This window comes from Athene noctua, chromosome 25 (assembly GCF_965140245.1).
Source record: "Athene noctua chromosome 25, bAthNoc1.hap1.1, whole genome shotgun sequence".
Classification (NCBI taxonomy): Eukaryota; Metazoa; Chordata; class Aves; order Strigiformes; family Strigidae; genus Athene; species Athene noctua.
In genome coordinates this window covers 8339082-8354053 of record NC_134061.1, presented here as the reverse complement: position 1 = coordinate 8354053, position 14972 = coordinate 8339082, and the positions used below count along the sequence as shown (strand labels likewise).

Genomic DNA, 14972 nt, shown 5'->3' with positions numbered 1-14972 from the left:
TGTGCCAAATACTGTGATCTCCAGGTACCACCTTCTCACCCCCAGCTGGAGCCGCATGTTTTTATGTCTCTGCCTTCACCCAAGACCTGCAGTATCGCAGGGATGGCCACAGAGCCGTCTTTGATAAAATGAGGCTTTGCAAAGTCACTGTCTCTTCCTCCTGGCATGGAAAACGGCCTTTGGTCTGCTGACCTTCCTGGTGAACCTCGGTGCTTTGGAGCTTTGACATCCGTGCTAGTGGGAACTGGCGCCTTGTTCTGCATTGTGTGGGACAGAGGCTGCTCCTGGGGCAATATAAAAGGGTGCAAGGATGCATGGGAAGTTCTGAAAGCACAGGCATTGGCATTAAGTTCAAGGAGAGGGGTTGCACCTGCTCACATCCAAATATCAGTCATTTTAACATTATAACTGCACTTTTTTTTCTGAATCGCGAGAAATGATACCCTGTAGATGTAAAGAATAGTGTAGTTGAATTTTTTTTGATAGAAGCATGGAATCATCTTTATTTCCTGCTTTGTTGCCATGTATGCAGAAATAAACCAGATAAATTCAAGTAGATATGGCTAAGAAGGATCCAAAGTGCTTCAAAGGATACGTCTGGATTGTGGCTTCATCATCTGCTTGTGTCACTGTATCAAGGCAATATCCATGTAACCTCCCTGGGGAGGTGGGAGACCATAGGCCTAGGAAAGATGTGGGTTAGAATCTTTGGGAACAGGCTCTTGGCAAAGGTTTGCTAGGCTTGAAAACGTGGAGATGAGAGAAAGAGCATTGAATCTTCTGATTCTGAGCTTCATCTCCAGGGAGGTATAGCCTCTGATTAGGTGTAAAGATGTCCCATAAATATTCTTGCAGATTCTGCTGATGTCAAGGCCCCAGCACAAAGCACTTCTTCATGTTACTGAAGCAGCAGGTATTACTACATTTCAAAAGCATTCACAAAACCTTCACTTATTAAATAGGGGACAGAAGCCCAGGAACAAGGTTCCTTTTGCAAGGTGGTACCTCTGAGGTCAAACACCAGCTCTCAGCTGCTGCAAGACAGCAGAACATCTCGGCCGCCTTCGTTCAAGAGAGTGACCTGGTGGAGATCCTCAGCTCTCCAGCACTGATGGGTACACAAGATGAAACCTAAGCACTCTCTGAAATGGGACAGTTGTGCCAAGCCCTTATTTTCCTGGTTTTGATACTTCTCACTTGCAGCTGTGTTCCTGTTTCTGTCATGAAGAACCTAACCTGTCGAGGCATGGGGTTCTGGGCACGTTCCCTGGACAGGAGTGATCAAAGCTGGTCTGGCACAAGGGTGCAAAATGCCCTTCAGGTCTCTGCCAGGGCTGGGTGCACTCAGCTTCCCCATGCACGCTTGTGTGTAGGAAGTGCAGATGGAGCCTGTGTCTCACCTGTGGGTGGGCTTGGACCCACTCAACGGTTGGCACGGACATACCCGTACTGGATTTGCACCCAGGTCCCATCTCAGCTGCTCCTGGCTGGGTGAGGTGGCGGAGCCTGCAGCAGAGTGCTCTCGCCCAGACCAGCCAGGTGCTCGCTGCAGCCCATGGTGCTTGTTTTGCAGGTGCTGCCATCCCCTGCTGAGGAGCTGGAAGGGGCTGTGGAGACTCAGAGCCTGGTGGGGATCAACAAACGGATGCAGTCTGTGGAGGCACAGCCCGTCACCTTGGGAATGGAGGAGGTAAGTGGGAATCTGTCTTATGCCGCGGTTCCAGTGTGGCAAGCAGTTATGTACCCCCTCCTCCCACTGGTGGCCCTTGATGCTGCTCACAGAGTGGCCTCACGTCCCTCCAAGCCCATCGCACCGCGGTGCTGAAGCAACTGGTCACTGGAGAGGCCACACAGGACGTGTCGTAGGGCTGACCTGTGCAGCAGCTATGGAGGGGCTTATTCATCTTGTCGCTAATCAAGTGGTCAGGAAATTTCTGCGGTAGCTTTTGCTGTAGCATCTTGAGAGCGCGCAGCGTGCGAATTGGAGAGAGTGAAAAGCATCAGGAGTCAGATGAGCTGGGCTGGAGTCCTCCCCCCAGCTCTGAGAGCTTTCACCTCTGAATACGGTGTTTTGCTTAGGGCAGTAAAAGGTGCTTTTAAAGGAAAGTTCTGCAGTGGAGAGAATTTCTTGCTGCCAGGAGACATCCCAAATTAATATGTAGTGTATTAATTAATGTGGTAATGAGTGAGTATGGGAGAAGGTTTTTCCTGTGGTCCCTCCACTGGTAAGTGGAATAGATACAGGATGAGATTTTGCGTGTGTTTAAGAGCCCTCTCCAGCCACGTCTGTACATTGCCTCAAGCCATGGCTGGTCTTCTGCATCAATTTCCATGCTCATCATCTTGATTTCTCCTTGCCTACCTCCAGGTTTTCGATGTCCTGCCACGCTATGGTGTGCTGCAGCCAGGCGAGAGCCAGCGGGTCATGTTCACCTTCTTTGGCCACACAAATATCGTCGCCCACGTCATGGCGCGGTGCAGGGTGGAGGGAGGCCCGACCTACGAGATCGCGCTGAGCGGGGAGGCTTCGCTCATCAACTACCTCCTGGATGTCACAGAGATCGACTGCGGGCTGCAGGTACCGCAGCTTCTCTTGGCAGAGGTCCTTGTCGTGAAACCGTCACCGGCGTGTTGCTGCCACCTAGGGCTGGGGCTCTCTCCCCTTCCCAACTACTTTGTTGGCTCTATGGCTTGGAAGTACAACCTTGGAGTGATATGTCCTGCATCCAAGCTGGTTTTTAATGGCCATCTCCACCCCCCTCCAGCTGGGAATTCCTCCTCCTCAAGGTAACTAACGCTGCCTCCTGGGGCAGGCAGGGTCCCAGTGGTGATCTCCAGAGGGACGTGCCCCAAGACGTCCATCTGCTGATCCGCTCCTAAAGCCTGAGGTCCCAGGGGGTGCTCTCTTTTAATGTTCTTGATTAATCAGCAAAATAAACCAGGGAGGAAGTTAACTTGGGCTTTCCAGTCACTGTAACTGGAGAGAATGTCCTAGAATAATCCCCACTTATTTTTGGTCAAAAACCCCACAGATACTTCCAGCTGTTGGCCCTGTCTCCCATTTTGCTGTCACTGCAGGTGCTTTTTCTTCTGCAGTGTCTGGATGCCACCTCCTTTGTCCCAGCTGGGTGTGAGATGACACACCATGAGGTGCAGAGAGCTTGTCTCCTCTTTGCTTTCCTTATGACTGATCTCTGTGGTTGGCATTGCCCCTCTGCGTGCCACCGTCAGTGTCTGTTCCTGCGTAGGGCTAAGGGGTACCCTGTGGCGGTGGCTTACCCAGGTTAACCAGGGAGACTCAAGTGCCCGTACCTCCTCTGCCTCTGCTTTTCTCCTGTGCTGAGTTCACTTGCTCACGTCCCAGTGAAAGCAGAAGGAGGTTCCCAGTATCAGGCCTGTGCCTTCAGCTTCCCACTCCTCTGTCCTCTCTTCAGCTGTTTAACAAAGTCACCGAAGCAGAGGTCACCCTGCAGAACAGCGGGAAGATGGGATTCACCTACGAGGTGCTGAAGCCCAGCACAGGCACCACAGACAGCCCCCTGCCCGGCGTGCCCCTGGTCCTGCCCAGCACGGTGAGTGACTGACCCTGGCTCTGGGTCAGGCTGCCCGGGAGTGGGTTGTAGGGGAAAAAAACAAAATTTTAAAAAAAGAAAACAACCCACAAAAGCAGACAGGAGAGACAGGGCTGTAAGTAGCTGCTGCTGGGGGGCAGGAGGGTCAAGCAAGCGCGGTCCTAACGGCCCCCCTTCACGGCCTTTGCCAGCAGGTGACCCTGCCGTCACACAGCAGCCACCGGCCGGAGGCACCAGCGCTTCGGTGGCTCTGGGGACCCCAGCTGCTGAGCGCTCCGGCTGTGCGGGCACCGGGGCCGGGCTGTGCCGGCTCTCCTGGGGGTCACCGTGCCCAGGCTGTGTGATCGGACAGGGCTTAGTCCTTGTCCCTGCCTGTAGCACACCCTGCCAGGCCCCTGCCAGCACTGAGCGGGACTCCAATGCTCTCACTTGGGCATGAAGCTGCTTTGGCAGAAATTGTAGCAGCAGCCCCTGTTCCGGTCCCCCACTCCCCCAGCTTTGCTGCTCCTCAGCAGCTCTGTGGGGCAGTGAGGGGGCCAGGCAGGAGCAGGGCTGGAACAGCAAGGAGAGGAGTTCGCAGCATCCCACCATCACAGCTTCTCAGTCCTGCGTGGCTGTCTTTGGGCTGGAGCAGCATTCCTGTCTAGTCCCTTTTTGCAGTGGGAAGAGGGACCCAAACGGCGTTCACATTTCCTCATGCCTGTCTCCTACAAGGGGTGACACACCGACGCCTTCTTCCTGCCAGCTTCCCAAGACCCAGCTCTGCTTGGCCCCGCGCAGTCGGTCGCTGTAACCGGTGCTGGCAGCTTGGCAGGGCTGGCTTTCTCTGCAGCTGTGTTCTGCGCTGCACCAGGGGCTCAGGGCACCAAGTGGCAGGATCTGTCCCGCGCCGCAGCTTCTCCCTGCAGCGTGAAGGGGAGCTGGGAGCCGAGGGTCCAGCCCAGCGTGCAGAGGGTGAGCCGAGGGAAGCTGCGGCTGTGTCCCGTCACCCAGGGCTGTGTTGCTGTCCACTTGCATTTGCTCTCAGCCTGGCTAGTGCAAGCCTAGCCTGGGGCTGGGGCAGCCTTTCTGGAAGCCCAGAGAGGAGGTGCCCTTCTTGGCAACACTTTCCCTATGTCTCATCCTAGTCTCTGCTCCTGCCTTTCCAGAGATGCATGTTTGCAGGTCACCGTGAGTCTGGATAGGCTCACGCACCCCCAGTGTAACCACACAGGCAGGAGGTGTTTGGTTGGGATCATTATAAGGGGTCAGGCCCTTCAACACCAGCCTGGGTGGGCACTTCACTTATTTTGCATAGTGGCTGGTAAAGAGCTCTTATTTCTTCGGTCTGGCTCTTGCTAGCAGAGGGTAAACACGGTTAGCAGCAGAGCTGTGCTCATGCTGAGCAGGGGGCGGTCTGTGGGTCTGTCCTGGGGGAATGCATCCCTACGGGCCCTCTGAAGGACCTGGTGTAGGAGACCTCAGCTTCTGGGTACAGAAAGATAGAAGGTGATGTTGTCTGATACTTTCTTATATATGAGAACCTGCCGTCTCAGCATGTCTGTCGTCTGAGCCATCCCTCCACCAAACCCTCTTTGTCTACTCCCTCCCTCTTCTCCCACACCCTGCAGGGTTATGTTGGATCTGGCAAGAAGCAAGTGCTCAAAGTCTATTACCTGCCAGGAGTGTGTGGAGCCTTCTGCAGGACTTTCCAGATCCAAGTGGGTCACCTGGAACCCGAAGAAATCTCCCTGAAAGGAGAGGGGAGTTTTCCCAGGATCTACTTGGACCTGCCCAGGAACATCAAAGGTGAGCACGGCCTGTCTGCACAGGCCAGCCTATGCAGAGCAATCACACTCGGGAAAGCACATATGTATTCTGTTTTTGCAGAGCATCTTCCTGCTCCCCAGGAGGGTCCCCTGTTTCTCCCCAATGAAGGATGCCCATAGGGCAGCTCACACCTGCCTCCACCAAGCCTGGAGGTTTCAGGGCTGTCAGACCAACACTCAACCCCCCAGTTGCTTCCTGAGGGAGAGGCCAGAGTCGGGGGAGTGGGGCTTCCCAGCTTCAATGGGAATGGCGCTGTGCCACGCTTCTATTTGTGGATGTTTTCTTCCTTCAGGAAATGAAAAATATGAGAAGGTCTTCAAGCTGGTGATAGAAAAGATGGAAGAAGACACCCAGAGAGAGGAAGCAGCTCTTCTGGAGGAGACTCTGGCCACGGAGCCACCCCCAGATCCCTTGGACACCGTGGTGAGAATGGCTGCTGCCCCGTTTGACACATGCCACCCTCCTCCAGTGTCACTGGGTCCCTGGCAGCCCGCAGCAGGCTTCCTGGGGCCCTGCTGGCACTTGGGACCTCCCTGCCCACACCTGCCCATGATCCTGCACAGCTCAGCAGTGCCCCCGGGGCTGCCCCAGGGAGAGATCCTGAAGACCCTGCTCAAGTGATTGAATTTATGGTACTTCGTGTTGGAGATGTAGGTCACCACTGGGGTATTTGCTGCTCACAACCCAAGCCCTGCCAGGTTTACAGAGCTTAATAGCAGCAGCCTGACTGTGCTCTGGGACTGTGCTGCCAGTGCTGATCTCTAAGAGACAGCACCTTTATCATGGCTCCCTTTACAAGAGAGCTTTTGTCTGAGCTGCTTTGGCACTGGCTGGGGCAGGCAAAGACTTGGAGCTCTGGAAGGTTCCTGGCTTGTCTGTCTGTCTGGCTGGCCAGATCAGCTTTTGTAACAGTGACTGGGCAGGCAAAGATGCTGGAGTTCATTGCTCTTGAGATGAAGCCCTAACTAAGAGAGCAGGAGGTGTCACAGACACTGAGCTGCGAGACAGAAGGACCCCATCACCCCTCTCAACACGAGCAGGGGGGAGCCTGGGAAGGACCGTTGCTAACCAGCCGCTGCCTTTCCTTCCCTCAGCTGGACCCTGGGCTGCAGATGCAGATGGAGCAGCTGCTGATGGAAGAACACGCCCTGGAGCAGCAGAAAGCTCTCACCTCTGGTCCCCCAGAGGCCACTGCCTTTGACCAGCATGCTCGTCAGAGGCTTCTCAAGTTAGTAGGGGCTCCCGTACCCTGTCTCCAGGTGCCCCGAGGGTAGCACCCAGCAGTGCTCCCCTGCTCCTGAGAGCTGCTTGTGTCTGCAGAGCTGGGGGTAGTGGGGACTCCAGAAAGGGTCTGATCCTGGTAGCTTTGCCATGCTCCCTGTGAGCAGCTGAGTGTCCTCACTGCCACAGAGCCACCCTGAGCTTTGGAGGTGCTCAGCTCCCCACAGGCGCTGGGTCCTGCTCTTCGGGCTGAGGGGGCCAGTGCAGAGCATCAGGCCCTTCCAGAGAGCACCAGCACCGTCCCTGCTGACCAGATCTGAAAGAGGCAACTCAAAGCTGGCATCTTTGTTCCGGCTAACGACCACGCTGAGCAAAAGGAGTAGGGAACTACAGAGGTTGACACACCCTTGACAAACCCTAAATCAGGTGGCCTGGATGCTGGTGGGACTGCAGGGCTTACCTCGGTAACTCGGCCCTTCCCTCTGCCCCTCCATGAGGAGGCACGGGCACAGTAGGGTCCAGTTCAGGAAGATGCTCTGCAAAAACAGAATACATATGTGCTTTCCCGAGTGTGATTGCTCTGGAAAAGGCCCCTCCCATGAATCTTTAGATGATTACTGCATCTGCTGGCGCTGCTTTGGGGACAGATGTGGTTGCAGAGCAGTGAAGATTTCCTGTGCAGGCAAATCTTAGACAATGTCCTGCAGCAGTTCCAGGCTGGGGCTGTACACCAGGCTTAGCAGTTTCACTGAGACCAGTGGAGGTCCACTGGACTTACCTACAGTGGCTTTCCATAGCAGAGGAGCTGTGACCAGTATCCGTTTTAAACACTTAAGGTCCCACTGGTAGCTGATAAAACCTAGGTGCTATGCTCATCATGACTTACTTATTACCAGGTGGTCAGGCCTTGGGTTTCATGGGCTTGAGTTGAGTTTTTACAGCAGTTAATACAGAAATACACACTTTATTTGCATCTTCCATGCTCTTGGAAATGTGGCCAGGCTGTGGTTTAAGGTCTGTCCTTACTCCTCCTTTCAGAGCTGAGCTGCCTGAGTACATGCTGGACTTTGGGTGCGTGATTCTCGGTAACACCCACACGCACATCGTGACGGTCACCAACACCGGGCAGTTCCCTGTGTCCTTCCGCGCTGACAGACGGGTCCTGCGTGGCACAGGTAACCAGTGCTGGAGAGCCTTCGCGTGGGCTCGAAGGAGCTGTCTCTGACAGATGAGCTTAAGCCACTGGACATGGGGAGGTTTTCTGAGTGCTTGTATGTATAACTTCTTCCTCCTTGGGACCCGCTGCCTGGTGCTTTAGAGCCTGAGTTCTCCTGGTCAGCAGTGCTCAGAGACCCGGCCCGCCTGGGCCTGCCCTAACACTTCCCTGCCAGGGCTGGGTGGGCTGATCACCTTGGTCACCTCCCAGCATCTTCTGCTCTTGGCTACCATGAGCATCATCTCATGGGCACTCCATGAGCTTGTGTTGCAAACAGATGGACCCTTTGTGGTTTAGAAGTGCTTTTTTAAAGTTCATCATGCCATAGCACTTCTGTTCAGCCTTTAGTGAGAAGACAGCCTGTGAGGTCCTCTGTTGTATCAAAACAGGCTTCCGAAACAGGCCGTGACGTAAGGCTGCAGCACCAGCAAACGGTGCCTCGCCGTGTCTGAAGGGTGATCAGGTGCCTCCTCTAAGTTGTTTTTCAGGGAGCACCATGGCATGGGGGAATCTTAGTTGGAAATTCTCCTTTGGAGAGGTCTGTGCATCCTTCCCTGGGATGCCTAGTGAAGGAATGGCTGGAGCTCCTCAACTAAGATGTTTCCTTTTAATCATGTGGATCTTGGATTCTGGCTGTGAAAACCCTTTCTCCTTGTGCGGTGACAAGGGAGAAGGAGTGGCAGTCTTCTCCACAGGTACAAAGGGGTCCTTCACAGAGCTGCCAGCCAGGACATACGGCCTTAACATGCTTGTGACACATTCATGTCGATTGTGTATCTCAGCTGCTTTATTTTCATCTGTTCAAGGTTTCAGTGTGGAGCTGGACCGCGTGAAGCACCTGCCCTGCTGCAAGACCAAGATGTTTGAAGTGCGCTTCGACCCACAGAGTGCCAACCTGCCGCTGGGAGAGGTAGAGGTGCTCCTGCCCATCAAGGTACCTGCGGCGTGCTTCCTCGCCCCGCTGTGCCCATGCGCCTCTTGGGGCAGGTTGGGGACAGCAGCAGATGTCACCGGGGCTCTCAGCTGGATGCTCTGTCCTTGCCTAGGTAGCAGGAGGCCCCACGTTCCACGTCCGCCTCCGTGCCAGCGTGGCCATGCCAGCCCTCTGCATCTCCAGGGACAGGCTGGAGTTCTCCGCTCTCCAGTGTGGGCAGTGCCAGGAGGAAACCATCCAGCTCCACAATCAGGTCCAGGTTCCCTGTAACTGGTTCATCACTATAAATGAGCCTGTTAAGAAGGTAAAGCACAATGTGTAACTCATAACTTCTCGGTTGGGTTGTCTTTGCCTCTCTTGCCCTTTCTGCCCCTGTGGCTGCGTGAGCACTTGGGCTGCAGCTCGTCTGAGGAAGCTCTGGAGGGTACAGAGCAAGGCTGGCTCACCTGGACCTGGGCATTATTTGGTGCTTCACTTCTCTACCACCTTCCCCTGCTCCTCCTCTTCTGAGGACGGTGCCTCCCCATCTGCCTGCCCTGCATGTTTTCCCTCCAGTTCAGGCCAGGGGTGGCCTCGGCTGGTTTGGCTGTGGGTGCCCTCAGCACCGTGACGGTGTCTCAGAGCACTGCAGGGACCGAGGGTCTGTCCTCGCAGACCGAGGAGACCTCACACAATTGTTTTTTGTGCTCAGGTGGACAAACATTGGCCAGCAGTGGTGCGTCAGAAGGTGCCCCAGAAGTTGAAGGCCCAGCCATGTGTTTTCGAGGCGCTGCCCTCGGCCGGAGCCCTCGCTCCAGGACAGCGATGCAACGTGCAAGTCAGGTTTTCACCCACAGAAGAGGTGAGATGGGCGAGTGTCACCCTCAGGAAGTCTGGCAGGGCAGTGTGGTAATGAGAGCCCAGCACAGGGAGGAGGAGATGGCATCTGCCTCCACAGAGAGCTTTCTGCAAGGCCCGTACCCACTGTGCCTCAGTTTCCCCTGCAGCACACCCTTCTGAGAAGGGTCAATTGAATTGGCCAAGAAGGCCAATGGCATCCTGGCTTGTGTCAGCACTGGCGTGGCCAGCAGGGACAGGGAAGGGATCTGAGCCCTGTGCTCGGCACTGGTGAGGCCGCCCCTCGATGAGTGGGTTCAGTTTGGGGCCCCTCACCCCAAAAAGGCCATTGAATGACTCGAGCGTGGCCAGAGAAGGGCAACGGAGCTGGGGCAGGGTCTGGAGCACAGGTCTGCTGGGGAGCGGCTGGGGGAACTGGGGGGGTTCAGTCTGGAGAAGAGGAGGCTGAGGGGAGACCTCCTGGCCCTCTGCAACTCCCTGCCAGGAGGGGGCAGAGAGGGGGGATGAGTCTGGAGCCAAGGAGCCAGCGCCAGGCCCCGAGGGAATGGCCTCAAGCTGCCCAGGGCAGGGTCAGGCTGGCTCTGAGGAAGGATTTCTGTGCAGAAGGGGCTGTTGGGCGTCGGAATGTGCTGCCCACGATGTGATGGAGTCCTCATCCCTGGAAGGGTTGAGGAGTAGGGTTGTCTTAGTGCTGAGGGATCTGGTGGAGTTGGGAACTGTCAGTGTTAGGTTAATGGTTGGACTGGAGGATCAAGGTCTTTTCCAACCTAGACAATTCTGTGTGATTCTGTGAGAGGGGCTTTGAAATCCCCCTGCGGAGCTTGCTCAGCATAAGGGCACGGTGGGGTGGCTGTTTCTCGGTGCATGGGGGGAAATCTGCCGGTTTGCCCTTGTCTCCCCCTTGCATGGGCCTGTTTGAGGCTGCAACGCCCTGGTGCGGAGCAGCTGGCGCACTCGCAGGGGGTAACCCTGGAAGGGCCAATCTAGGCAAGTCCTGCTGCTGGTACCAGCAGACAAAACAGCCACCAGGCACCTTCCTGGGCATGGCAGGACAGTCACCTGGAGTGGTTGCTGCCAGCAGTCCCTGTGCCTCTGGCCCAGCCTGCCTGCACGTTCCCAGGCACTCTGGGAGTCAGCTGAAATGACAGGGCGTTCCCAAAGGCAGTTTGCTTGTGGCCACCATGACATGGAAACTGGCAGTGGGTAACAGGATGGACACAGGTGCTTCTGTGCTTGGGAACAGTCCCAGGGATGTTTTAATTGCTGTAGAGGTGTAACCATCTTGTGTCTGGCTTTGACCAGAACCAAACACTGAGCAGAGAAGCTGACCCCTATTTCTAGCCAGTGAGAGCTCATCTGCCTCATTCATCGCGCTGATGTTTGCCTGATGCAGCAGTGCCAGGACTGTGTCTGGGCAACATAACCCTCAGGACCTTTCTCATGAGCATCACACTCCCTCATGACCAGGTGAAAACATCTGATAGTGCGTTTTAGATTCATCAACACCTAAATATCCAGTTACACTTCACACCAGGATTCGTCCCAGTTTCTCAGAGCCAGCATGCAGATGCTGTAGCCCCAGCTGGAAGTAAATATCTGTTTTCCATTCCCCTTAGAGGTACTGGTGACAACCCTGCCCTGGGGAAAGAGTTGAATTTGAGGCCCTGTCACCTGGGACTTCATGGAAGAGCTTTCTGTGCTTCTCTCTTTTCAGAAGTCCTACAGAAGCGAGCTGAAGATTAACGTTTGCCAGAGCAGCCAGAACCTCCAGCTGCAGGTCTCGGGGCGTGGGCTGGAGCCACGGCTGGAGTTCAGCCCCCCAGTGCTCGAGCTGGGACCGTTGCTGCCGCACAGCCGTGGAGCAGAGGGGACGGTGGTGGTGAAGAACCCATGCGAGTTCCCCATTGAGTTTTACTCACTGGAGTTTGACCAGCAGTACCTTGCTGAGGAGCAGGTGAGAGGGAAGGTCTGGTCCCCATGTGCACGCTCCCGCAGCTTCACAGTGCTCCAGCGTTCCCAGGTTCATGGCAGGGAGATGGAGACTGTCCCCAGGGCAAAGCCTGGTGGCATTTCAGGGTTAGCCAGTCTGCTGGCAGGCTTGGATAGTCCATGTTGTTAGACACACATCCTGTATATGGCTTCTCTTCCCTACATGCACAGATCCTGCAGATGCTTAAAGACTACGATTGCCACAACATCTTATTGCTGCCTCCACGTGCCCCGGGTGAGAAGCTGCCCCCAGAGGTGCTGGAGTACTATCAGGACCAGAAGAGGCTGCAGGATGAGCAGACAAAGTCCAAGACTGGGCAACCAGCAGGTCAGGACAACGGTGAGGGTTTGGCATTGGCTGTCCTGAGTGTGGACACAGCGGGGAGTCCAGCCCGCACACCCTGAGCTCTCTGTGGGAAGCTCAGGCTTTCATCAACCACCCGCTCCCCAGCTTGGTGGAGGAATTCCAGCATAAAAGTCTGTGGCTTGTAACACATATCCCCTACCAGCTCATATCTGCGTACCATGGACTGGGGAAATAATCATGTTGTCCCCTTGTGTCCCCTAACCACAAAAAATAGGATTTGATGATTTCTTCAGCCAGCAGGACCAGGTCCAATATCACTTGCTATCTTATATTTGCTCCTTCCCAGCACCAAAAGCACAAACTCAAAATTCCTCTGAGGGCAGAGACAACCTGGACAGGTTTCTCTTTGGGAAACTTTCCATCTTTTGCATGTGGCCGTGCAAAGTGGCAAATGGCAAAGAGAAGATTGCCTGGCCATGTCCATCCTCTTCTTCTCTCCCCGTGTCCTTCCTCCTCAGCAAACCTTGAAGATGTCCAGTCTCTGTCAGATCAAGGAAGAAAGTCCTCTGCTGGGATCATTCACACCGTCTCATCCCAGAGCTCATTCATTTCCTCCTCTGTGTTTGATGAACGCCAGTCCAACAAGATGGACTCTAAATCTGAGTGCGGAGGAGGAGGAAGGTGTTGAGAAAAGACGGGATGGGTAATGTTGCAGACAGGGCAGGGACAAGTGAGAGGCCAGAGAGGTTCCCCCACTTTTGCCAAATTGGGCACCTTTTCCCCTAGAAGCTGCTGGGATCAGGGTGATGCTGTTCCCTTTCCTAGGCAGGGCAGCATGCTCTCTGTCCTGCGTGACACTGCAAGCTGAGATGGCTTTTGGTGACCTCCTAAGGGCAAAGGTGGGAGCTCTTTGCAAATGTGTTATGATGAATTCAGAGCCCAGCTACATCTCCTGGAGTAATATTCCTGAAGCATCCAGCTTCTGGATAATCACCTGATCTGCAAATGGAGCCTCCCCCTTGGGATGGTGTAAAATGCCCGGTTCTGCCTGACCCCCCCTTACTCAGCAGGGCCTGGGACCAAACTCCCATGCAGACCATGTTGACAGGTCATGGGAGATTTGGCCCCATCAGTTTAGGTATTGCCAAATGCTTGTTCTTTCCTCTTTCTGCCAGCCCATTTCCTATACTCTGAAGAGGCACCTTGACCACCACCTAGGGCAGACCCTGATCTGCACAAGCCTAAAGGAGGGGCATGGTGAGACCTCGGTGTGGTGTTGGTTTCAGCAGAGTCTTCTCTCCCAGGATCTGAGGGGATGGGGAGGATGATCAGGGTCATAGGTAGGCAGGAGGCTGACTTTTCTATCTGGTTCCACACAGCAGAGGATTGGCAGAGCGTCACCAGCAGCAGTGTGGCTGCGGGAGAAGTGACCGACAGCCCTGTGCGTAGGGCCATCGCCCGCCACCTTGGCCTTGATATCTCTGCAGAGGGGCGCACGGCCCAAAACCGCAGAGGGATCGTCGTCATCGTCCATGGGGCACCCCTGACAGGTAGGTGAGCCGAGCCCGTGGCTGCAAGGAATGCGGGGGGAGCAGGAGAGACACGTCCTGGTGGGCTGTGGTGCTTGGTTGACCAGTTGAAGCGAAGCGAGGTAAGCCACAGCCCTGCTGGTACATGAAACGGTCCCAGGCCTTCACCGGCTGGGGCAAGTGCTGTGGCTCGCCCTGTGTCCACAGAGCCAGGCTATCCTCCCCCCACACAGGGTGGCCGTGTCCCCGTTGCTTGGTGGGAGCACGGTGCCTAGTGCCCAGGTTGCCTCATGGGCGCGGTCCCTCGCCCACACTGACCCCCAGCCCGGGCCCAGACGTTGCCTGAGGCAGCGCCGGCCAGCACAAGGGTGGCAGGACAGGGCTCAAAACAATGTCCTGGCCCAGGGTTGAGGTCCCCACGAGGGACAAAGTGCTCAGCTGGGTGTGAGGTGGAGGTGATCCACCTGGCTCTAGAGGACAACGCTTCCAGCCGTGCTCAGCTCCCTCCCTCGTGGTCTCCCCTAAAGAAGCACTTGATTTCCCACTGTCCTTGAAACTTTGAAATCCTGTCTGGGGACTTTCTAGAGCCTGTCCCTGAAAATGCTTCACGTGCAAGTGTCACCAAGCAGTCTTCCCCTCTCTCAAGGAAAGACAGCGGCAGCGGTTGCCCTGTCCAAATACTACGGCGCTGCCTGCTTGTCCATCGACGCCGTGGTGACAGAAGCCATCTCGGACAGGAGCAGCTCGGCAGGGCTGCGCGCCCAGGAGCTGTGCACCGGGGCTGCCATCGAGCAGAGCTGCAAGGAGGCAGAGGGTGCCGGTAAGGAGACACGCTGGACCCAGAGCAGCACTTCAGAAACCCACCCTGACCATCCGCTTCTGCTTGCTCCAGAGAGGGAGTCTGACAGCCCTTGGGTCTCTTAGGGAACATGGGTGCAGCGTGCAGAAATGCAAAGCCATTTCATAAAGCATCTCGTGTTATTAAAAAAAAATAATCTGTTTTAAGGGCTCAGACAGGGCACTTTTACTGCCTCTGGGCTTCTCAGCACATACTCCTTCTCCTAGGAGTGGTGAAGCACACCTGTATTTTTCTCATGGTTTTTTAATATTTCCTCAAAGCTGAATCCTCAGGGCCATCAGGCAGAACTGCTGCCCACTTCAACAGGGAAGAAGCCCCCTGAAGCTGCTCATTAAGCACTAGACAACTGCCTTTGAGTGTGGCTTCAGAAACACGAGAGGAAGGGAAGAATAACCTCCCAGAGTTTCAGATGAGCTCTTTTCTCCAGAGGTTTCCCTATACACGCTGTCAGGTCACGCAGCTCGTGCATGTGGTGCTGTTCTGCACCTGAGACCAGAGACTTTTAGAAAACCTGGTTGGGCAGTTGGTGCCCCGAGCTCTGCAGGGTGAGGCCAGACCCTGGTTCTGGTGGGGGAAGTTTTGCATTGCTCAGCTTTGACCCTGGTTGGGTTGGGAGCTGGCAGAAGGAAGAAGGGTCTGAGCCCTGAGTGGGGCTATCCCATGCAGAGGATTTAGCTCAGTGGAGATGGGGGATGCAGC

The 14972-nt window shown here is 55.3% G+C and overlaps 1 protein-coding gene across 9 annotated transcripts in view; it reads left to right on the top strand.

Moving 5' to 3' along the window:
* The window catches only part of LOC141970476 (hydrocephalus-inducing protein homolog), a 150349-nt gene that overhangs the window by 98807 nt on the left and 36570 nt on the right, over positions 1-14972 (top strand). For 5 of the 9 annotated variants that reach the window (XR_012635192.1, XR_012635193.1, XM_074927118.1 and 2 more), the window contains exons 29-42: positions 1574-1690; positions 2369-2578; positions 3435-3572; positions 5183-5360; positions 5674-5804; positions 6476-6609; positions 7641-7777; positions 8625-8752; positions 8865-9056; positions 9444-9593; positions 11304-11543; positions 11750-11918; positions 13265-13435; positions 14061-14234. Coding sequence is in view for 6 of the 9 variants with exons in the window: in XM_074927118.1 (XP_074783219.1) it covers positions 1574-1690; positions 2369-2578; positions 3435-3572; positions 5183-5360; positions 5674-5804; positions 6476-6609; positions 7641-7777; positions 8625-8752; positions 8865-9056; positions 9444-9593; positions 11304-11543; positions 11750-11918; positions 13265-13435; positions 14061-14234 (2269 nt within the window). In the remaining 3 variants the exon portion in view is untranslated. Of the gene's footprint in view, positions 1-1573; positions 1691-2368; positions 2579-3434; positions 3573-5182; positions 5361-5673; positions 5805-6475; positions 6610-7640; positions 7778-8624; positions 8753-8864; positions 9057-9443; positions 9594-11303; positions 11544-11749; positions 11919-12159; positions 12541-13264; positions 13436-14060; positions 14235-14972 lie in introns of those variants that run through there. The other 4 variants (XM_074927120.1, XM_074927119.1, XM_074927124.1 and 1 more) reach the window with 4 other exon arrangements.